Raw genomic sequence first — 25,074 nt, forward strand, 5'->3', positions numbered from 1 at the left:
TTAAGGAAAGCAGGGTAGAGTGGTAGACTAAATCAACGCACGTGATAAATAAAAAATTATATTTTTGGTGTTGAAAATACTGATTTATGTAGTTTAGTTAACTAATTATAAGACATTATTATAATGGCACAAGACTCATTAGTTATCAGAGAGATCAAAAAATTAAGTTTTGGATTTGTGAGAGTAATATTTATTAATAGAGACAGTCATATACTTAGAATATTATAAATAAAAAATGGGTAGATCAGTCGCTGAAGGTTAGCTGCATGCGTAGGTGCAGAATGAGTACTATCTATCATCTTAGTTTAGTTGGTTGGTACAGCATAATATAATAATACATTCTTTTTAACCTAAGTTTTGTTAAAGGTGATAAATTGATAGTGGTCATTTTTTTGACTAACTAAAATATATAAGTTAAAGGTTGAATTAATAATTAAGGAGATATGTTACTGTTCGCAGCAACAGAGAAGATTTAATTTTTCCGAGTGTATCATATGCTGGTATGCACTATGCTGGTAGGAAACCCAAAAAAATGGGCACGATGGCTAAAATTTAACACATTTTAAACAAAATCTAATTTTGGAATGAAAAGTTATAAAAATATCTAAATTTGATCTTTGTGATCATCGTTTAGAAAATGCAAATTATATGATGGTATGCACTAAGAAAATGATGATCAGAAAATGCAAATGGTTGTATTTCCATTAAAAACACTTTCTATTTGTTGATTCTTCAAAAAACTGTGTGCCAAACAATATAGCAACTGTTCTTCTTTGTCAATATATAGGTTATGAACGATTTTTTTATAAGACCCATAATCCATTTCCTGATACATATTGGTTTGCCGTTTTATAAGAAAATTGGGAAGGTTTGAAACAACTTAGTGGATTTAGCTAGTGCCAAATGATATTATCTGCAACTCATATAAGATGATTATTCAATATATTATACATCATGTGAATGTGAAATGATAACTTTGGATCAATGGAAAGCATCACTTGGACAAAATTTTTATTTACACAAATAATTTTTATTTTCACATTTTTATTCTTATATAAATTTTTTTACTCATTCATAATATGACTACTCTTACATTTATAACTTATTATCACGAATGAATTTGTTGAATATTTTATTTATTATTATATTATATAGTCATAATTTGATGTAGAATTAAATTGTGAGGGCATTATGAGTGGACCAAGTATGAAATAGTTCAAAATCCATTAAAAATATAACTAAAAATAAAAAAATATGTTAGATTCAAATCTCTAATTACTAACAATAATAAATAAGTAAATAAAATAAAATATATTTCGTGTTCTCACAATTTTTATGAGAATTGTTGTTCGAAAAGTTTGTATAATTATTTTAGATGATTAAATATATTTTTTTTTGTTAATAATGAATATTCATTTTATCTTCATGATTTATTTTGAATTCTAATTTTCTTTTAAATTTCGACGTATAAATTTCATTTATTTTATTATAATCAATAAAGACTCTCATTTTCTCTACACATGGCCAATAAAATATTGAGGGCCAGCCTGGAACACTACTTATATGTATTATCTTCTTATAGTTGGATACCCAACTCTTATGATCACCATATGTACTAATTTTTTCTTGTAAAATTCATTTTGAAATTCTTGTAACTCTTATTCTTTTTCAATGATATTGCCTTAGAAAAGTTTTTCTTTAAAAATGAACTAAAAGTGATATATTTGATGAATTAAGGAGTGATATATTAAATTTAAAAAAAAATGTTTTTTTAATTTAACTCCATGTATCAAATTTAAACTTATTATATCACATATGTATAAAAATGTCAATTGAATGTGACCACTGATAATGCTGTTGATTATTTATTGTGAACAGAAATATTTTTTATTGTAGCCATTTTTGACCGAGTTTGCACAATTTGACTTTAATATATATCTATATTATATTTAGAAATATAGTTTAAGACTTGGGAGTGGTGCTACGCATAAAATAACGACCACGTGGTTTAAGTTGAACAAACACATATATGTTACTCAACACAAATGCTAATCCTGATATAAAACAATACACTTTTTGAACCTTTTGGTCAACTATATATCTTGAAAGAACAGTTTAGCTTTTTCCATGTCATTTCATTTATCATAATACGCTTTCGATAAAATTAAGATTCGTACCTCCTACATTAAATGTCGGACACCTTATAAGCCCCACAGCAAAAATTGCAGAACATGCCAAATTGCCCGCACACAAAAAAACTGTGTAAATAAAAACCGGGCTCAACTTTACTTAAAGGACTTGATTTTCCATTTTTTTGGTACAGTCGAAAGATAAAAAACAAAATTAAAGAGAAAGATCAAAATCTATAATATGAGACGCTCCAATAGGATGAGCATCCCAAAGTTGAAGACCAATTCTCGAATGAGTGCCAGTTTTGGCCATGAAATCCACCAAAGAGTTAGCTTTCATATGAATAAAGTTAATCTGAATCACTAACTACGAGAAAGCAATTACAAATTCGTTTCACCAGCTCAGTAATATTTTATAATCTGATAGTATGATTCTTAGTGATGATTTGCACAGCATCCAGATAATCACTTTCAAGAATAATAGAACGAAAACCCTTATCCAAAGTCATAATAAGACCATGCTCCATTGCCATAAGCTCAACTTCGATAGCAGTATCAATTCCAAGACTTAACGAGAAACCTAAAAGCCAAAGCCCTTCATGATTTCGAATGGCCCCACCACCACCCATAAAACTAGTACTCATGGAACAACTGACGTCAACATTCAACTACCATCAACTTGATTTTCCAATTGGGCCGAGGTGATTTAATATTTGAAAAATATTCGAATAATCAGTTGTCATTGTTGTTAAGCGTCACTGATACACATATTAGGCCCAAGCTCATGAAGTGAACCCAATAGCCCAATATGGATTATATTCGAAATGTTTGGTTCGGGAGTTGCAAAACAGGATTGGCAACGAACATCACTATCCTCGGGTTATCTAAGTGTATATGACTTCACTCAATATATCCCATGCAATGCAAAAATGAATTAAATTGTGTGAAACCCCATTTACCATTTTTACCCTGCTTAAGTATAAAATTGATTCACTTGTACTATTGCATGCCACGTACCACGTGTAGAATTTTAGGAATGATCAAACTTAAATATGAGTTGATGCGAATAATTTATTACATAGACAAAAGTCGTTACATTGTGTAAAATAATAACAATCCAAATAATAACAGTAAGAAAAATAAAACAAAATAAATTTTATACAAGATAATAGTGTATCAATTCAAATATATTTAACACCGTCTACTATGTACCTCATAAAATTAATATATGTACTAAATGAATCATAAACTCTACTAATAAGGTGTAATATTTAATTATGTTGTGAAAACACCTCATCAATTGGATTACATCCTTACTAAATCAGCCACTACTCATATTTTCAAAGTCTGTTATGTCCAACCATGCAATTCATAGTATCTTCTTTCCACTTTAAGGGTAGTTTCATAAATTGTTTCAAGTTAATTATATATCAGTTAGCTAAACTGATTATTTGTCAATTATAATGATTATTCTGCTTCCTTTTTCACTCATTCAGGAATTGCAACTATAAAAGCTAAGTTCAATTAAGTATTAATTGGTCAAATGATACATTTTCATAATTCACTTCTTATCCTAGTGCTAGCTTACCAATAATTTGTTATCGTAGAATTATTTAAAATACACGAGTGTTAAATTCATTAATTGCATACGACTATTTAAATATTTTAAATCATCACATATAAATTATATCCGGTAAACTGAAAATGACTTTTTATTCAAATCTCAAAATCAACTTGATACATGAAGGATAAGCTAGATATATAGCTTTTGGTACATAGTCATACTTATAATGAAATCAAACAGAACTAATTAACAGCCTACGAAATTGCACATAGAATTATTGAAAGTTTATGAGATGCTTTAGTTGAAGATGCACCAGCTTTCAAAACAAGGTCTAAAACTACTATTTTTGGAGGAAGTCCTTGTACCACAATGCAGAAGTCTTTGCGTGCCTTTCCAAGCCTTTTTTGAAATCCACAAAAACCAATCCAAACCTCACTGTAAAGCCTGAGGACCATTCTAGATTATCCAAAAATGACCATGGATAATATCCCTTTACATTCACCCCATGCTCCCTGTACATATTTATTACAATTAAATCAATGGAAAAGTGAAAAGTTAAAGTTACAAATTCTTTTGGATATAGAAGATCACTTACTCAATGACATATCGAAGATAAAAGAGATGACGATAATGATAATCAATTCTGTAAGTATCAACAAGAGCTTCATCTAGGGATAATGTTGGATCATTGAACTCACTCATACCTGTGATTAAAGTAAGTGAGGTATATTATATTTAACATCATGAATATTCTTTGAAATTCCTTTGTATAAGAGAAAATGAAAGGGTGTTTCAACCATCAACATTTACAAAGGGTACTTAAAACAAGTTTCTATAAGAAGAATTAAAAATGCCCTGAGCATGCATTTATGTCATGAAATTATATATATATCAACAAAATATTACTTTAGTGATATAAGGCTCCATTTAATCATCACATAGATCAAGATATCAAATATTTAATTATTGTAAGCAACACTAGCTTACCTATATAGTGAGGAGATACTTTTAAATATGATGTGTGTGTGTATGTGTGAGATATGTATTTATGTGATTACCATTCTCGGTGATGTAAATCAATGGGTTGTTGTATTTGTTCTTGGTGTATATCAAAAGATCTCGAAGTCCCTTTGGATAAAAATATAACCAAAATGAAGCGGCCTGCATATAATTATTATAAGTATAAATTAATTTTGTTGAAGAATTTATCAAATGGATTCAACTAGTAGCTTAGTTATAATGATAGTTGGCCACACACGTACCCTTAAACCTAGTGGTCTTCCATTGCGCTCAACTGCAATAATAAAAATAAATATATGGCATCATCATCAAATTCAATATATATTGTAACATAACATATATATATATATATGTGTGTGTGTGTGTGGGGTAAATGAATAAATAGATAATTAGATTGATAAATATGTATCCTCACAAGTAGAATTGGCCAAAAAATCTGTTTGGTAACTGGGTTCGCCATTGGTTGGTGGTGCTGGAAAGGAATAAGCAGAGGAGTAATAGTTAAGACCAATAAAGTCAAATGAACCATTCACTAGCCTAGCTTGCTCTGAAGTGAAACTTGGTAATCGATTTCCCACCAAGGCTCGCATGTTTTCTGGATACTCTCCTTTTGTTAGAGGTTCCATGTACCTACATTAAATCCATTCAAACAAATTCAAAATAATCAATATGGTAATGTTTTTTTAATCGTTCATATGTTTTAGATATCATCAATTGTTTGTCTTTTTCTTTCACTTTCAGTGTCCACTAGTTCTTGGAACATTACATCATAATATTATTGATATGTGAACCGAAGTTATTGATTAATGAATAGTGAGGAGTGAAGGGTACATTTACCATCCATATTGGAAGTCAAGTGTTCTTCTAGCAGCCTTAATATCATGAGGGCTAATTTCTGAGAGCGGTATGAACCAGTTTGTATTTAAAGTTATGCCTATCGTACCTTTATCAATTGCCTGCAAACGTGTATTATTCAAAGATCATCTTCCATACAAGAGAGACATATACTTTAAAAAGAAAGGAAACATAACATATTATATCATATTTATCTTTTTAATTACAATCAAATAATATTTTTATCATTAGAAAATAAAAGGATAAATAAGTATCTCCCTCTCTAATAATAGAGAAGCCTTATTGATATTATTCATATGATTTAACATGTATACAAAAAAGGTAAATGTTTTTAACTGTTAGGAAATTCTCATCATTCATATGTTAACTATTATTAACTTTCAAACAAAAATATTACAAATCAATAGTGGAGGATGTACTAATGGTGTAATTTTTTTTACACTATTAGTACATTAATTTTAAACTCTTATTCATATGTATAAAATGATCTATTTAAAGTGTAATAGACTTGATGAAAAGTATGAGTGTTATAAATTACAAATAAAAGATTATTACTATTATTATTATTGCAAGCATATTAGCATGACATTTAAACCACATTTATAAAAATCGGACCATATCAACCAGTTTAATCATAGAACCGATACTCAGTATAATATTTATATGATTCATAATTTGATCTAAGCTTGAAAAATTATCTCTCAAAACTAGTTAAATGGTATTATACCAAACCATTTAAAATCAATTTGTATATGAATTTTTAATATTATTTAAAATGACATGATAAAGATTCTAACATAAATGTATTATATTTTTATAATATATAATTTATCCACTATATTCATATATGAAACTATGAAAGTACGGTACTCTTAGTAGTATGATAACTTGTACCATATTAATAACACTTATTTAAACTGCATAGATTTTATTAGAGTAATAACTTTATAGTTTCATCTTCTCAAATCTTTTTTGAAATTTCCTAGATTTATTATTTCTCATTAATAAACATGGATAAATAAATAGATTCTTAGAGAAAGTATATAATGACAAATTGTTAATTATAAGAAGAAAAATATAATTAAAAAAGTAAAAAATGTCTATATTCCTAGTATTTATTTTTGTTCACAATTATTTCAATTTATTTATTTGAATTAACTTAATTATAATGAAACATACAATTAAATATCAAAAGCAAAAGTTTCCTGCAAATATGTAAAAACAAAAAAGAAAAGTCAACCTGATACTTAGTTCTGTAAATGTTTACAGCAGCAGCATGGGCAAGAAGTTGATTATGACTAACTATGTAGGGTTCTGTGCCAGAATCACCACCAGTGCAATTTAACTTCAACCAATCAGAACATCGACCAGGTGCAAACATCCCAGTTGCATAGCCATTAGTACTAAATATATATGGTTCATTCAAAGTAGTCCACAACTTAACCTTTTTTCCATATTCTTTGAAGCAAAGATCTGCGTAGTCTTGAAAATCTTTTCTGGAAATAAAGTTAACAGGGTAGCTCAATAAATTAATAATCAAATTAACTCATTTATTTAAATTTACTATGTAAAATGAGTGAATATATCTAATTATGCCAAAAAATAATAATTCATACTTAATGAATAAGTTAATCAAATTCTAGAATGTAAACTCACACTATGCGAGAGCTCAAGAAACCACCGTACTCATCTTCCAATGCTTGGGGAAGATCCCAATGAAAAAGAGTCACCAATGGCTTAATACCTGGAATTGTCTCAACCATGATCAATGTTTAATTGAATTTTATTAGTATTAATTAACAAATGATTTAAATGCAAAAGGATGAATATACAGAGTTTAGATTGTGACCTTTAGCCAATAGTTCATCAATGAGATTGTGGTAATAATCGATTCCTTCACGATTTATGACACTTAGAGTTCCTTCTGTTGGTATGTCATTAATAGAAGAGGGAAAATTAATTGTTAACACAAATATTCACATAGTAAAATTAAGTTGAGAATTTGATCAACAATTTTGACTTATTACTTGGCAGTATTCTGGGCCATGAGATGGAGAATCTATATGAATCCAAATTCAAATCCTTCATGATCCCAACATCTTCCTATAGCATATATGCACAACAGTATATTATTATATTGTGAAGAAAATTGGAATCAAATTAAACTATACAAGGTAAACTATAGTAAATTATCTAGTAAAGTTTTGTTTTGTTTTTATTCAAATTTTAAAAATGCAAATGATCTCAAAATAGAGAAGAACAGTAAGCAACGAAGCTTTAAAGTAAGTGTGAATTACAATTGCATAATCTTATTGTTATTTATTCTTATGTTCTTTATAGACCTGCTTATGAGTTAAAACACCCTTTACATAGCTAGTAATATGATTTTTTATATCTAAACTGATTTATATTTTATAAACAAATAGTTATATTTTGTAGAGTAAGTTTTTGTGTCTGTCATCTTCATACAGTTGAACACTAATTTTTTTTACAAAGGGTTGGAAAAAATTATCTATAGATATGAAATCATGTTTAAGGATCATACCTTGTAACGATGATATTGGTCTACCGCAACATCTCCATTGCTCCCATCCTCTATCTTCTCTGCATGCCAATTCACAAATTGATAAATGCAAATTATGCATATTAATACAGTACAATCACATTTTAAAATATATGACGTGTATATTACTAGTACAAAAATACAGTACAAAAATAATGTATAAGTGTTTATTACTAGTTTACTAAATAATTCAATAAATTTAAACTGGACGTGAGAATCATTTATTATTATTTATTGTTATTTAATGTTGGTGGGCACATGTAATATCTGATTATCTCATGGGTACCAACCAATGAATAATGATACACACAAAATAGAAGAAATAGATGAGAGATTCTCTCCCATACTAGAATGTGACGTGTTGGTTGATTTAATAATTTATAATTTTTTATTTAGAAATAAGTACAAATTTATGCTATTAAATTTTTTAGAAGGTCATGTGTCAACATATACTTTATTACTGGACTCTCATGCTATTAAATAAGGGTGTGAAGAAAAAAAGCAAGAGATGCACTAATATAATACTATTAATTGTTTTGGGCGAAAATGTGGTTGGCACTGCTGTCCAACTTTAACACCATTGTATTTAAGTTTTAAAATAATGATTAGCAATTCACCAAAACAATTAATGATTGGCAAACCTATCATCCTCAAAACTCCTTACTAAATAATGAATTGTTGTAATTTTGTATTGTACGGTCGTTGTTTAATGTAAACTTAAGCTTGTAGATTGTATTCCTAAATTAATTATTTGACTATAAGTGCATGACTCCAATATCCAGTTATTCATTGTTTATGCGCTGGAGATTTCTAATTTGTCATTTATGAATAATAAATTTTTTATACACTCAAAGTAGAAGAATTTTATATATTGTATTTATATTATCTAACAAGCATTTTTAGTCATCATGGACTCTTAAAAAATACAAACAAATGATAAATGATAATATATAAATCTTTAATTTTATAGCGTATATATATCTCTGTATAGATTTGGTTATCAACGAGGATTTATGGTTAAATTGATATTTTGGATATAACAGTTGGTTAAACTTGAATGAGATCATTTCCCATTAAGATTTGTAAAAAATGAATCTTTAAAAGGAAATCACCAAAGTAAGTAATAATATTACTAAACTCTCTTCCATTGTTTGCCTATATGTTAGAGAGAAAAATATATATACCTGGATGGTCATGAGTGAAGGTATCCCAGATACTTGGTCCTCTACCCCCTTCCCTTGCAGCACCTTCGAACTATGCATGTATAAATATCACAAACAAAACAAAATCATGTATAAGAGTAAGTTGCTAGATTTCACCTACAATAAATTCATAAAAGTGAACCCACAGTTAAACTTATCTCTTACTTATATTTTCGTAAATGTGATACTTCACATGATAATATATTTCAAGATTTTCTAATAATTTTCACCTTAATTGAACTAGACAAATATGCAGATACCAATTTTACTTCTGAATATCTCTCTTACAACCAAGTGAAAAGTTTCAACTCAAGGATGTTATTGAATCAAAATATGCTAGGATATCATAATGTAATATATATGAGAATGTGTGTATGTATACCTGGTATGCAGAAGATCCAACCCCAAAGATGAAACCTGGAGGGAAGCTGCTCCGGTTCAAAAAACCAATGTCGAGAGTGGGTGAACTACTCGCATCTGTGAATGTAATTTGGAATGAGCTAACAAGAATAAGAGGAAGCAAACTCAAAAGGAAAAAGCTATTGAATGCCATATGTGAAAATGATACTTAGTTGCTTTGATATATTGTACAAGTATGTGCATCTTTATATAGGAAGGCAACCTAGTCTAACATGAGTTATTTAATTTGTTATTTTACTAAATAAACTTAATTTTGTGAAATAGATGAGTCGAACTTGAACTAAAAATAAAACTTATTCAATAAATGAGTCGAATTTGAGTCAAATACCAAACTTGAGTTTGACTTGTTAGGTTCATGAACTAATTCGGTTATATTTGTTTGTATGTGGGGATCGGCTAATGTGAGAACAATACACTATTATAAAAAATGAGAATAATTAATATGAACAATTAAATCTTATTTGAACAGTCAAGATTAAAAGATACATATATAAGACTTTTTTAAACGGTCGATAACTAATTTTTAATCTTAACCATTCATAATTGGTTGTAAAAGTTTAGATTTATTTTTCCCACAGTTTTTATATCAGAAATATTATCACTTAAGCAACTCCATGTAAATAAATATGTGCATATATGTGTAAGTATATATGGAGAGCGACTCAAATAAATATATGCATATATATGTAATTATTTTGAATTTAATCACATCCCATATATTTATATATATTATTTAAATTTATACATATAGGAAATATATTTTTTACATATTAAATAAATAATAATTATTTTACTGATAAATTGAACCAATCGATATAATAAGTTGAACTAAAGAGTTAATAAATTCATCTTGACCAAACAAACCAATACATGCCAATTAGTGGAATTAAATAGTTACCAAACTCTACTCAAGATTCATTTGAACTGAAAACATAACTCATTTTGAACTTAAATCAAATTTCATTTTGGAACAAGTTCTTTTCCAACTAAAAATCTATTTCTAGTAATTAGTCTGTCCTATACATATGTATTCGTCTGCCGACTAAAAAGTAGATAGATGGAAGATTATTTTAGTTTAATCAACCATAATAGTGTTCCTGATAAATAGATGAATATCTCTGGAATATTTCCCAATCTTTTAAGACAAATGATTATTTTCAACTACAATTTGTCATTATACTATGAAATAGGGATTTGCTATCCTAAAATATGTCTCAAAACCTATCTTAAATCAATCAAATTATGCTATATCAGTTACAAAAATTAAATACTCATAAGTTATCTATTTTTGTTATGTTGTGATTAGTTAGGGACAAACTTCAGGAAATACTTGAAACATTATATTACCATCCTATACTACGATCCTATTAAAAAAGAGGTAATTCCTCTACCGCAATACCACGCGTCTTTAAAATATCTACGGTCTACGTGTAGAGTTTCATCATCATATATATTAATGGATGAAAAAAATGACATCCAACCACTGTTAATAGAAAATATGAAATAACAAACGTGAATTCATAATACGTACAAATAAGGTGGATTATGAGGATTTTTATTAAGGAGATAGATAATATATATTTTAGAGTGAATGGCATTTTAGTCAAACAAAAAGTGTTATTATATTATATTATAAAAAAAATTACATGTGTTTTTAATGACAAAAGTGTTATTATATTACATATAAAATGATAAAAATGTTTTACTATATTATTGTTTCCTTTATTTTTTGTGGTATTTGTTTTTCATTAATGGAGATGATCCTTACTCATTCGTGTATATGGTTGTATGAGGGTGCATGACGGAATAGTACTTGGATATGGAGAGTTAGCTATGTTGTAGAACCATGTTTCTTTCCTCATGTCGTTTACGTTTAGGAAATGAGATAAATTGTTTATATATGTTTCTCGCTAATGAAAAGAATGAAGATTCCATTTAAAATGGAGAGATATGGTCTACTTGTACCATGTTGAAAAGCACATTTTTGTTTTGAAAAAAGAAAAAACTTGGAGTTTTATTCCATTAGCAAAAATATATATTTGTCTCTCCATTAATTGAGAATATACTTATTCTTTAAATTAGTGGCATTTGTATACTTATTTTATAGAGAAGTGATTTACTTACTACAAGAGTAAGTTTAAACTTACTCCCAATCCTAGGAAAATTCAATGATTTCAATTAGTAAGTAGATTTAAATCATTAGATATTCATAGAATTGATTGATATGATTATTAGTAAGTGAATCTTTTTATATAGACTAAAATTATTTATGATTATGATTATCGATGAATACTTAGATTTTAATAATCTCATGATGGGCAAAAGTCCAAAACTATAATACAAATGAATAATTGATGATATAATAACTAATGATTGGATATAAGTTTTTACAATAACAATACATAAATATTATACTCATTAATAAATCAAAATGTCTAGTATCCCTTACTACAAGAAACAAAATTCATCTATGCCAAAACTCTATTCCTCTATTCCAAACCAATCAAATACTATCACATGTAATGGTGTTAACTTAAAAAATAATTATAATATTTATTTGATACATATTTATCAAAATATTATTAGTAGTTAGAAATTAGACACAGAAAAATGGACATAAAAGTAATTTAGATTTTTGAAAGTATAGATCTAAAACTTGATTTTAAAATAATAAGTTGGTGTACTCGTAGCTACCCACCCATACTATCTACGTAAGGAGCCGCCCCTACAGACTAATTTAAAATATAAAGTATTCAAAACTCCACGTTTCAAACATGTTCAGCCTTTTCTGTTGGTTTTGTTATTTTCCCTTGTTTGTCTATTATTGATCTTTTCTTTATTTTTTCTCAAGTTGGAAAAACAAGTGTTATTTAATTCCTCTAGTACTAATGATTATAAAATGTGGTTTATATGGTCTTACTTTGTCTGATTATATGTATGGTGACAAAACTAATATTTTCATCCTACTACAAGTTGATCAATATAATGTTCTTTATAACTCTTATAAACCTAGAGTTCATTAAGAATGCATTTTACATGTATATTTTTATCGGTAACCAAACGCTTTACTTAGCAAGTCAACTAGTACTATACTAGAATTGCGCTACAATGTAAACTTATAATTAATATGTGAAAAAGGTTCCTAGTTATCAACAATAATCAACGTTTACGCCATAAGCAATAATTTTCTAAGAAAACAATACCATTATTTTATCACATTTGGTTTGGATCGAAGGGAAGAAAAGTCATAATGGGGTAAACTTTATGATTTTAGTAGCTCGGTAGGTGGCTGATGGAGATCACATATCTTAAATGATGTTTCTTTCTATGTCACAAGTCAATCGGTGTGCTATGTTTTATAATTTTTTGTTTTGAATTATTTTTATACACAAGTCAATATACGATTAGTTTTGGATGGAAAATGGGACACCGTTTTTAACAGGTGATCCTCATCCAGCAGGTGGCGTATGTAAGTTAGTTTGTCGTGGGTGGAGGAAGTGGTCCAAATATATTATTCATTGTATTAATATTTTACCTCTTTAGATTAAATGATAATTAGACATGAATAATGCACTAACAATGTATGAAACTCATATATGCGCATACATTCTTTTCTACCCAAAATTTCTTAATTATTTTGAAGAGAAATAAATGTATGAATTGAAAATGTATGAGTTTTATACACTATCAGTGCATCGTCTATCAATATCTAATCACTGACTCTTGAAAAAATTAAATGATAGTACATAAATATTACACTCTACTTTTAAATAAATTATTATAATCTAAGATTAAAATAAAAAGATAAGTTGAAATTGAGAGTTGTAAAATACTAAATGGCTATTTCAATAGCAACTTCCAAAATGCCTATACGAACTCAATTCATTATTTCAGGATAAAAAAACCATGAAAGAGGAAAAGACAAAACGTAACACTCAATCCACTATTAAGGAACAACTAGCTGGCTTATAATAACTTGTTGATTCCTAGTATTTTCCTATGTAGTACATTTCCATACTCACAATTGACCATGTCACTAATCTCAATAATTTTTCATCACGCATAATAAAAAAATATTAAAATAATCTGCTTAGTAACATGCTCATACAAATGCCTTCACGTGTGCTCATACAAATGCCTTCACGTGTGTTAATACACGTACCAACCCCTTTAAACTATAAATATAAAAATATGTATCTATCAGCAGAATAACTTTGAAACAACTAAGAGGAATCACGCTCGCATGTGATAAACAAATATTCTATCTCTCTATTTGTCCATATCGATTATCTTCAATTAGGAGATGGTAGAATATATATGATGAGTATGAATATAATAAGGGACGATGCTATGCTTTAGTGAGGGTGTGACTCAATTTTTTTTAAAGATATTTATATCATTTATAACTCTATAAATCCTAACTTTATTTTTTATAAAGGATATGACAGAAAAAAACAATCAATATTGTGTTGATAATTATTTTTTAATATTACGAATATGTAATTTAAGGAACTTTATGATCATCTTTTCGAGGTAAATACCCAACTGATTCTTTGTATGTTTTGTTTGAGTCTCTAGATTTCTTCTATAGTTTTGATATGATAACATTGATTAAATTTGAAAAATTTTATACACATGATTTTTGTTCAATTGATTTGATGATGTTTGATAATCAACTTGAGACTTACTATACATTATCGATTAATAATGCATAACAATGTTGAATTTAATTCTTTAAAGTGAATCAATAATCTTTCAGATAAGTTAGTTGAAAGTAGATTGACATATTAGTTAACCTTATTTTAAAGTTAACAATACAATTGTAGAAATAGTTTTTTCAACTATGAAAATTTTAAAATTGGTTATGTAATCAAATGGGAGATGCATCCGATAAAGATTGTCTAATGACTTATATTTAACAAAAAGTGTTCAACAATATTTTTAATAAATTGATCATTCAATGATGTCAAAATATGAAATATCATAGAGATTAATTATAAAATATGCAATTTATATGATTTAATATATTTAAAATTTGTAAGTTTGACATTATATTTTCATCTTTATAATCTTTATTATTTTAATTTTTGACCTATCTTACACATCTTGCCTCTGGGTTAGATTCTTCATTAACTATAATTATTGATGAACAAGGGGTTGCTCTCAATCTTAGTGCTCGTATTCAGAGTTTAGATGAACATGTTGAAATTTATCTCTATTCATTTCATTAATAATTGTTCTCTTTGTGTAGGTTGAGGTTGTTCGAATTTGGATAGTGAGTTTGAACCGGACTGTTGCTGAATGCTTTAGGTGTGTAGTTGAAAAATTATTTTTGTACTTAGGTTAATATTTATAGATGTATGTTAGAGAGAAAATATAGAGTGAGAATATATATTGTTTTTTATAAATAACTTAGGTAGGTTATTGATACATACTTAGTAACCACAATGACAAATATAGAGTGAGAATATATATTGTTTTTTATAAATAACTTAGGTAGGTTGGATTGATACATACTTAGTAACCACAATGACAAACAATGTCTTTAATCTTATTTGAATCGTATATATTATTTCATAATTAATTACAACTCTCCATGAAATAAGAACAACATTGATATTTTTCTTACAACGACAAACATCATTCTTATTTTTATTTGGGTTATATGTTACTTACCTTTTTCTCACAATATCTACCTCTTTTCTCCCTTTCTCTTGGTTAAGAACAACTGACAATTGTTCTTATTTAAGAACAAAAGTAAAAAAAAAAAGAATGATACAATAGAGAATAAAGTAAAAATATTCTTATTTTATTAAGGCTTAGGAACAATCATTTTAGTTGCTCTAAGGCTTGTCATCATTATAAAAAACAATGTAACATGGCCACCATTGGGGACTCACGCCCTATTTAACTTATTTAGGTTGGATTAATCCATACTTTAAGGCCTACCATCATTATAAAAAACAATATAATACGGCCGCCATTGTGGACTCACACCCTATTTTAACAATAAATTTATACAATTAGAGCTTTGTTATAATAATAAGACAAAGACAATAGAAAATATAGATCAATATAACAACTGGATAACATGAGAGTAGAATAAGTTTTTACGTTATCCAACATTTGATGCACTAGATAAGTATGACATTGATATGAGAGAAAGGCTATAGTATTACATGTTGCTCATTTCTAACAAAGTTTCCCAGATATAAAAATACACCACGAAACTTTGGGTTAATTGTATCCTATTTTGCTTGCTCAAGAAACTAAGGCTAACAGTAATTTTGCGGGCCCAAATGTCATTGTCTGGTTTGTTCTTTTGGGCTAGCTAACCTCTCTTATAAACATTTGGTCATTTACGTTGAACGTTATGGACTAGGATCACATGTCCTATAATTTTCTTGTTCTTATATTCCAAACAAATCAAATTTTATAAAATAATATTAAAATATTAATTCTTGTTTTTATAATTTTTGTTTTTAAATGAGTGAAGCTTTCTCATTGGACTGGTACACAAAGTGAGACAATACTGAGAACATGTGATCCTCATCCACGGTTATAGGCTAGTAAACCCTAAACACTAACAACATTTGCGTCTATTTCTAAATTCAACACTTTAGAGGGATTCACTTACTTTATGAATAAGTAAAAAAACTAACACCACATCTTCGCCATACATTCTATGATGTAAAATGTACTAATGCTATTACCTCATTTACTCTTACTACTTACTCAATTCACATTGTCCTATAAGGTCCTACTAGATCTTTAAGATGACCAAAATGTCAAAGGTTCGATTTATGTTAGTGACATTTGTTGGAATGGACAGTCACATATCCCAAAAGATATTAGTTTAATATCCAAAAGGGTGAGAGAATATCATTGGTATACAAAAAATGCTATATACCATGTACATGATAAAAATATGTCATAAAATTAATCTAAAAAGTAATAAAAATGTGTACTAGTTTTCATAATGTGTATCTTATAATTATTGTGTGAAATCAGCTCATCAATTGGGTTTTATCCTTACAAAATCAGCCACTACTCATATTGTCAAAGTCTGTCATGCCTAAGCTTGTAATTCAAAGTATCTTCTTTTGGCCTTAAGACGTAATTTCACAAATTATTTCAATTTTATGTTATTTATCAATGAAAAAAATATATATCAATAATTAATAATATATTAGTTGTGTATAAATCTTTATATTGATAGTACATAGATAATACATTCTTTATCGGTTAGCTAAGTTAGCTAAAGTGTTATTTGTCACTAGTGATGGTTATTCTGCCTCCTTTTTCACTCATTTAGGAACTACAACTATAAACATTTTGAAATCATCACATATAAATCATATTAGGTAAACTGAAACTGACTTTTTATTCAAATCACAAAATCAACTTAATAAATGAAGGATGAGCTATATATATAGCTTTTGGTACGAAGCTTACTTAGTGTTGAAATCAAACAGGATTAACAGCCTACGAAATTACACATAGAATTATTGAAAGTTTTTGAGATGCTGCAGTTGGAGATGCACCAGCTTCCAAAATTAGGTTTAAAACTACTATTTTTTGAGAAAGTTCTTGTACCACGTAGCAGAAACCTTTGGGTGCCTTTTCAAGCCATTTTTGAAATCCACAAAAACCAATCCAAACCTCACAGTAAAGCCATTGGACCATTCATGATCATCCAAAAATGACCATGGATAATATCCCTTTACATTCACCCCATGCTCCCTGTACATATTTATTACAATTAAATCAATGGAAAAGTGAAAAGTTAAAGCTAAAATTCTTTTGGATATAGAATATCACTTACTCAATTGCGTATCGAAGATAAAAGAGATGACGGTAAAGATAATCAATTCTGTAAGTATCTACAAGAGCTTCATCTAGTGATAATGTTGGATCATTGAACTCATTCATACCTGTGATTAACAGTGAGATATGTTATATTGAATTTCATGATTATTCTTTAAAATTGGCTTATATAAGAGAAAATTAAATTTTGATAAGATAACTTTTTTATTAAGAGCACAAAGGGGTGCTTCAACCATCACTATTTACATGGGTATGTTTTTATTACAATATATGTGTGTGATGTATTTGTGGGATTACCATTTTCATTGATGTAAATCAATGGGTTGTTGTATTTGTTCTTGGTGTATATCAACATATCTCGAAGTCCCTTTGGATAAAAATATATCCAATTTGAAGCGGCCTGCATATAATTATTATAAATATAAATTAATTTAGTTCAACAATTTATCAAATGGATTTCAACTAGTAGCTTAGTTATAATGATAAATTGTTATACACGTACCCTTAGACCTAGTGGTCTATCATTGCGCTCAACTGCAATTATAAAAATAAATATATGGCATCATTATCATCATCAAATTCAATATTTGTAACATAATATATTTAGTGTGAATGAATAAATAGATAATAAGATTTTTAGATATGTGTCCTCACACAAAGAATTGGCCAAATAATCTGTTTGATAACTGGGTTTGCCATTAGTTGGTGGTGCTGGAGAAGCATAACTAGAGGAGTAATAGTTAAGACCAATAAAATCAAATGAACCATTCACAAGCCTAGCTTGCTCTGAAGTGAACCTTGGCAATCGCTTTCCCACTAAGGCTCGCATGTTTTTTGGATAATATCCTTTTGTTAGAGGTTCCATGTACCTACATTAAATCCAATCAAACAAATTCAAAATAATCAATATGGTAATGTTTTTTAATCCGTTTATAGATTTTAGATATTATCAATTGTTGTCTTGTTCTTAAACTTGTGTCCACTAGTACTTGAAACATTACATCAAAATATTAACATGTGAACTGAAATTGTTGAATAGTGAATAGTGGGGGAGAGAGAAAGAGACATTTACCATCCATATTGGAAGTCAAGAGATCTTCTAGCAGCCTTAATATCACGAGGGTCATTGTCTGAGAGAGGTATGAACCAGTTTGATACTAAAGTTATGCCTATGGTACCTTTTTGATATGCCTGCACAAGTGCATTATTCATATCTTTATCAATGGAGAGATAAATACTTCAAAAAATAAAGTGAAATACAACTTTCAATGATATATGATATATTTATTCATTTACTTAAATTTAAATTTCATTTTCGTTATTAAAAACAATAAGAGAAATATATAATTTTGTCTCATTAATAAAAATAATCAATCTTCATGAAAAGTAAGAGTGTTATAAATTACAAAAAAGACTATTAGTATTATCATTGTGAGCATATTAGCATGACCTTCAAACAACATTTATAAAAATTGGATCACCGATCGGATCAACTAGAAAACTGATAAACTAATCTTTTTATACTTATACAATATAATAGTTATCTGGTCATATAATTAAATAGATAAAAATCATAAAATTATCGGCAAAAATAAAGTAACTAAATTATATTATATCATAGCAGTCAAAATTAGTTTCTATATAATTTTTTTTTAATATTTTCAAAATGAAACAACAAAAATATAAACTAGGAATGACAACAAGGTCTTATAAGTGATGATAGTGCTTATACCCTTGCTCATACTATTTACAAATATACAAGTGGGTATCCATGAGTCCCCAAAGTGATTACCATTTTATATGATAAATTTATTATCATAGTTCATAGTCCAAACACTACAATTTATTATGAAATAATAATAAAGTAGTTAATATATAATCTTAAAATAAAAAAGATAATATATAAATTATTTACATAAAAAACAAATTTATAAATATATGGATTATCATGAAACTCGTTCTCACATATAAATGATTATTACAAGTATTCATTGAGATACTTTTATTAGTATCTATAGGTGAAGTTTTTTGTTATCTCTAATTGAAGCTGTAACATAATTGATCATTGAACCAACATAATAATTGAGTCGTATGTTACAAATAATAATATTATATTTATAAATTATTATATTTATTATAACATATATAAATTAATTGGTATGTAGATTAATTATTGAATCAATGTACTAAATCCCCATAGACAGCGGTACTCAAAATATATGATAATTAATAAAACTAAATTAAATCGAATAGTTTTTATTAATTATTTATAAGAGTAATGGTATTATAATTTCATCTTCTTAAATTTCATTTGAAATTTCATACATTTATTATTTCTTATTAATAAACAATGATGATAAATAAGATAAAAAAATAAAAAATGTTACATAACGTACACATGTAAAATGTCTTATAAAAAAATCAATAAAATCTCTCAAATTTTATATTATAATAAAGATTAGATAAAGTAGATAATGAGAACTTGGTAAGTGTAAGAAGGAAACTATAATTAAAAGTAAGAAATTTCCATAGTTCTAATATTTACTTATTCACTACTTTTGGTGGAAATCTTAATATTTATTTTTTAAATGAGAAGAAAGATATTCATAATTCTTTCTATTCATTTATTTTAATTAAATTAATTCATAATAAATAAAAAACAAAAAGGAGAAGTGAACCTGGTACTTAGTTTTGTAAACGTGTACCGCAGCAGCATGGGCAAGAATTAAATTGTGACTAACTATGTAAGGTTCTGTGCCAGAATCACCACCAGTGCAATTTTGCTTCAACCAATCAGAACATCTACCTGGTGCAAATGTTCCAAGTGCATAGCCACCTCTACTGTACATAAATGGTTCATTCAAAGTAGTCCACAACTTAACCTTTTTTCCATATTCTTGGAAGCAAATATCTGCGTAGTCTTGAAAATCATTTCTGGAAATAAAGTCAATACAAGAGTTCAATAAATTAGTAATAAAAACAACTCATTTAATTTAAATTTGCTATTAGACTAGAAGACCTCACAAGAATCTACTAGCCAAAAATCAAAGTTTTAATTTTTGTGAGTAACACTTGTTGAAAAGAGTCGATTACCAACTTCCAAAAATGATTAATTATTTCTGGATGAAGATATATCATTCATTATACAAAGAAAATTCGCTATGAAAGTAATAAGCTAGATAAAGATTTGTGTGGAGACGAAATCATATATAGACAACTAATAAGATCTTAATAACACATTAATATTTTAATTCTGATTAAATTTAATATTAAATAATAGCATCAAAAACCATAAAATATATTTGTCTTCAAATGTGGCATGTTACATGTGTCTCCGTACAAATTTTTCTCAGCTAGCCATGATGTAGAAGGGAAACTCACACTATTCTAGAGCTCAAGAAACCACCATACTCATCTTCCAAGGCTTGGGGAAGATCCCAATGGAAAAGAGTCACAAATGGCTTAATACCTGCAATTGTTTCAACCATGATCAACGCTTAATTGAATTTTATTAGCATTAATTAACAAATGATTAAAATGCAAAAGGATGAAAATAGAGTTTAGATTGTGACCATTAGCCAATAGTTCATCAATGAGGTTGTGGTAATATTTGATTCCTTCTCGATTTATACCTCCACTTATCTTTCCTTCTGTTGGTATAAGATTAATAGAGGAGAGAAAATTAATTGTTAACAAAAATATTCAACTAGATAAAATTAATAAAGTTGATAATTTTGACTTATTACTTGGCAGTATTCTGGGCCACGAGATGGAGAATCTATATGAATCCAAATTCATGTCCTTCATGATCCCAACATCTTCCTATAGCATATATACATAATAGTATATTATTATATTGTATAGAAAATCAGAATCAAATTGGAATATATACAGAGTAAACTATAGTAAATTGTTTATTAAAGTTTTGTGTTGCTTTTATTTATTCAAAATTTGTTGATAGATGAATTTGGTAGGGCCCAATTAAGGATTCCTTAATTTGAGGTTAATAGTTTAATTAAAATTATATTTTAAAAGTGCAAATGATCTCAAAATAGAAAAGTACAGTAAGCAACGAAGCTTTAAAGTAAGTGTGAATTACAATTGCATAATCATATTGTTATTTATTCTCATATATGTTCTTTACAGACCTGTTTGTGAGTTAGAACACCCTTCATATGGCTAGTAATATGATTTTTTAGATTTAAACTGATTTATATTTTATAAACAAATAGTTATCTTTTGTAGAGTAAGCTTTTGTGTGTGTCATCTTCTTATAGTTGAACACTAATTTTTTTACAAAGGGTTGAAAAAAATTATCTAACAGATATGAAATCATGTTTAAGGATCATAGTTATCTTAAGTGTTGGACATTGTTAATTATAAAATTTTAATTTTAAATTATATAATACTCCTTATCAATTAAACACTTTATACATATTCATATTTTACCATCAAAGTGATATTTTGGATCAATTCTCAACAATACCTTGTAACGGTGATATTGGTCTACTGCAACATCTCCATTGCTCCCATCCCTTATCTTCTCTGCATGCCAATTCACAAATTGATAAATGCAAATTACCCAAATAAATACAGAATAATCATATTTGAAAAATATATGATGCGTACTAACCAATAAAAAATACAGTACTAAAAATAATGTATAAGAGTTTATTACTACATAATTCAATAAATATAAACTGGCCGTGAGAATTAATGTTTATATTTATAAAGCTGGATCAATCTATTAAAAACTAAATTAAATATGATTTTTAATTGCGATGTATTTTCTAATCGTGTGATTGAATTAATTTATTTCATGTCAATAATACCGCGCAATTCTCATAAAAATGGCTTATAGTTAGAAGCTTTTTGAAGATGCTTTGCAAATTAGGCAGTTATTTATTGTTATTTAACGTTGTTGGGCACATTTATTATGTCATGTGGACTACTCTATCTATTATTCCCTTCTCATTAATAAAAAAATTTAAATATGTTTCGGCTCCTAAAAATATATTGAATTTTATTTTATTCGTTATAATTTAATTTTGAGTTTCAATTCTTATATATCCTAAAAATACATGGGTATGGGAAGAGTCACAAGTAAGACACCACGTCTTGAACCAACACCTTAAGACATTAGTTCCGTGGGCCTTTCCTTCTTATAAACTCTTTCACTCCTCCCCGCATATCCAATGTGGGACTTCACACTTGAATAAACCAACAAATATCAATAAAAGTGAAAATTAAAAAAACTAATAAAAAATTTTGCGATCAGATTGTAGTTGCATAAATTTTTGGAGACTTAAAACATATTAAATCCAGAAAAAATGAAATTATATTATATTTAATTTAAGTTTTATTTTCTTGACCAATAATCAATTAATAATGATACACAAAAAATCAAAGATGTTTCGGTGGTCGGCCAAAATGCACTCAGCTGAAATAAGGATTCTGAAGAAAAAAAATGCAAGAGACGTGCTAAAAGAAAATAATGTATGCAGTCAACCTTTTATAAGTAGTACGTTATCCACCCTTCATTATCATATGAATAAATCTATATGATAGATAATATATTGATTATGTATAAATCTTTATATAACAATGTATAGATATTACACTTTATTATTAATTGTTTAACAAAAATGTATGCAATTAACGTGTATGAATTTTATATGTTATTATAATATCACTTATCATTTATATTTAATTATTATTGATTTTAATTTTCAAAAATATAATTTAAATGAACGATGAATGATGTAGTGGTTGTGTATAGATTTTTACACCAACAACATATATATGTTACATGTTCATATATGTTGTGTTACTCCTTTGTGTCACTTCACGTTCTAGGGGGATATGATTGACTAAAAAAATATTTAATAATTATAATTTTAATATAAATATTTTTGTTCAACTAATCAGATATGATGATACGTGTGGTAGTACGAAATATGAGACAATAGATATGCTCCGAAGTGTTACGATGGGCAAAGTTTTTTTGGTACTGGTGTCCAACTTTAACACCATTGTGTTTAAATTTAAAATATTGATTAGTAACTCACTAAAACAATTAATGATTGGCAAACCTATCGTCCTCAGAGAAAACTTGCATAGATACAAGCCTAACACATAATATTTAGAGACGCCCAATTATACATTTACAAATCATTATATTGTGGGTCCGATTTTATTAATTTAGATTTTATTTCTTTTCCCTTTCCCTCTTCCTCTCCCCCTCAATAGCAACCCACCACCATCAAAGCATTCTTCCTCGTTCTTCCCTTTTCATTCCGAAAAAACAAAACTAACGTTTCCCTTTTCACTGATTAATTTTTATTCCTCGTTCTTCCCTTTTCAATTTGCTAAAATAATTTAAGATTTTTTTAGGACGAATAATAAAAAAAAGCATCTTTTGTGTCATCACACTGTTTCTTGAGTTCCCAATAATAAAAAAAATCTAAATTAATAAAATGGGACCCACAATATAATGATTTGTCAATGTATAATTGGGTATCTCTAAATATGATGGGTTAGGCTTGTATCTATGCAAGTTTTTCTCATCGTCCTCAAAACTCCTTACCTAAATGATGATATTGTTGTAATTTTATATTGTACGGTCGTTGTTTAATGTAAAGTTAATTAAGCATGGAATTTGTAATTCGAAATTAATATTTTGATTATAAGTGCATGACTATATGAATTTGTTGTTGTTGCTCAATTATTGCATGGAGATTTCCAATTTGTCATTTATGGATTGTAGTTATATGCATGGTTGAATTGATATTTTTGGATATAACCGAAGTAAAAGGAAATCACCAAAGTAAGTAACATGACTCTACTCTCTTCCATTGTTTGCCTATATGTTAGAGAGAGAGAAATATATACCTGGATGGTTATGGGTGTAGGTATCCCAAATACTTGGTCCTTTACCCCCTTCCCTTGCAGCACCTTCGAACTATGCATGTATAAATATCACGATCAAAATATGTATATCAAAATTCATAAAGTGAATCAACGGTTAAATTTATCTCATAAGTTAAGGAGATATTTAATATGTAGTACCCAAAAAAAACTGTTAAATTTATCTCTTACTTTATACTTTATATACTATTTAATATGTAATACATTATTTATAAATAATTAAATATAATTTATAACCAAAGTTATATATATAATTCAGAGTATGAGATAACAATAGCATATATAGTTATGTATTTGAGTTGATATATAATAATATATTTCAAGTAATGTGATATTCCTCATAATGATATTTTTAACTATCTCTAACAATTCCCACTAAATTGAAATAGACAAATATTCTAATACCAATTTTACTTCAAAACTTCTCTCTTACAACCAAGTGAAAAGTTTCAACTCAACCACGTTATTGATTAAAATATACTATGATATTATATATATATATATATATATATATATATATATATATATATATATATATATATATATATATATATATATATATATATA

General features: G+C 27.6%; 2 protein-coding genes across 2 annotated transcripts in view; both read right to left on the minus strand.

Annotated features, from left to right (window-relative positions):
- LOC109355431 (cyanogenic beta-glucosidase-like) lies at window positions 3,780-9,909 on the minus strand. The gene is made up of 13 exons (XM_019598589.1): window positions 9,716-9,909; window positions 9,316-9,385; window positions 8,114-8,172; window positions 7,596-7,671; window positions 7,418-7,492; window positions 7,225-7,312; window positions 6,809-7,064; window positions 5,551-5,669; window positions 5,129-5,343; window positions 4,956-4,987; window positions 4,752-4,854; window positions 4,289-4,397; window positions 3,780-4,205 (listed from the first exon to the last, which is right to left on the minus strand). Exons 1-13 carry the CDS (start codon window positions 9,884-9,886, stop codon window positions 4,034-4,036), a joined length of 1,545 nt encoding a protein of 514 aa, XP_019454134.1. The 5' UTR covers window positions 9,887-9,909; the 3' UTR covers window positions 3,780-4,033.
- The window catches only part of LOC109355430 (non-cyanogenic beta-glucosidase-like), an 8,116-nt gene continuing 307 nt past the window's right edge, over window positions 17,266-25,074 (minus strand). Inside the window, exons 2-13 of the mRNA XM_019598587.1 lie at window positions 24,472-24,541; window positions 22,067-22,125; window positions 21,327-21,402; window positions 21,153-21,230; window positions 20,962-21,049; window positions 20,259-20,514; window positions 18,653-18,771; window positions 18,235-18,449; window positions 18,083-18,114; window positions 17,878-17,980; window positions 17,579-17,687; window positions 17,266-17,496 (exon numbers count right to left, since the gene is read on the minus strand). Coding sequence (XP_019454132.1) covers window positions 17,325-17,496; window positions 17,579-17,687; window positions 17,878-17,980; window positions 18,083-18,114; window positions 18,235-18,449; window positions 18,653-18,771; window positions 20,259-20,514; window positions 20,962-21,049; window positions 21,153-21,230; window positions 21,327-21,402; window positions 22,067-22,125; window positions 24,472-24,541 — 1,377 coding nt within the window. The 3' untranslated portion in view covers window positions 17,266-17,324. The remainder of the gene's footprint in view (window positions 17,497-17,578; window positions 17,688-17,877; window positions 17,981-18,082; window positions 18,115-18,234; window positions 18,450-18,652; window positions 18,772-20,258; window positions 20,515-20,961; window positions 21,050-21,152; window positions 21,231-21,326; window positions 21,403-22,066; window positions 22,126-24,471; window positions 24,542-25,074) is intronic.

The sequence above is a fragment of the Lupinus angustifolius genome, chromosome LG08, assembly GCF_001865875.1.
Source record: "Lupinus angustifolius cultivar Tanjil chromosome LG08, LupAngTanjil_v1.0, whole genome shotgun sequence".
NCBI classification, from domain to species: Eukaryota; Viridiplantae; Streptophyta; class Magnoliopsida; order Fabales; family Fabaceae; genus Lupinus; species Lupinus angustifolius.

What these genes read in the sequence shown, in the direction of transcription:
- LOC109355431 (XM_019598589.1), bottom strand. Translation starts at nt 9,886, where the DNA reads ATGGCATTCAATAGCTTTTTCCTTTTGAGTTTGCTTCCTCTTATTCTT. An exon ending in GATTTACATCACCGAGAATG is followed by an intron (nt 4,398 to 4,751) that starts GTAATCACATAA and finishes CTTTAATCACAG; the next exon opens with GTATGAGTGAGTTCAATGAT. An exon ending in TATCTTCGATATGTCATTGA is followed by an intron (nt 4,206 to 4,288) that starts GTAAGTGATCTT and finishes AAATATGTACAG; the next exon opens with GGAGCATGGGGTGAATGTAA.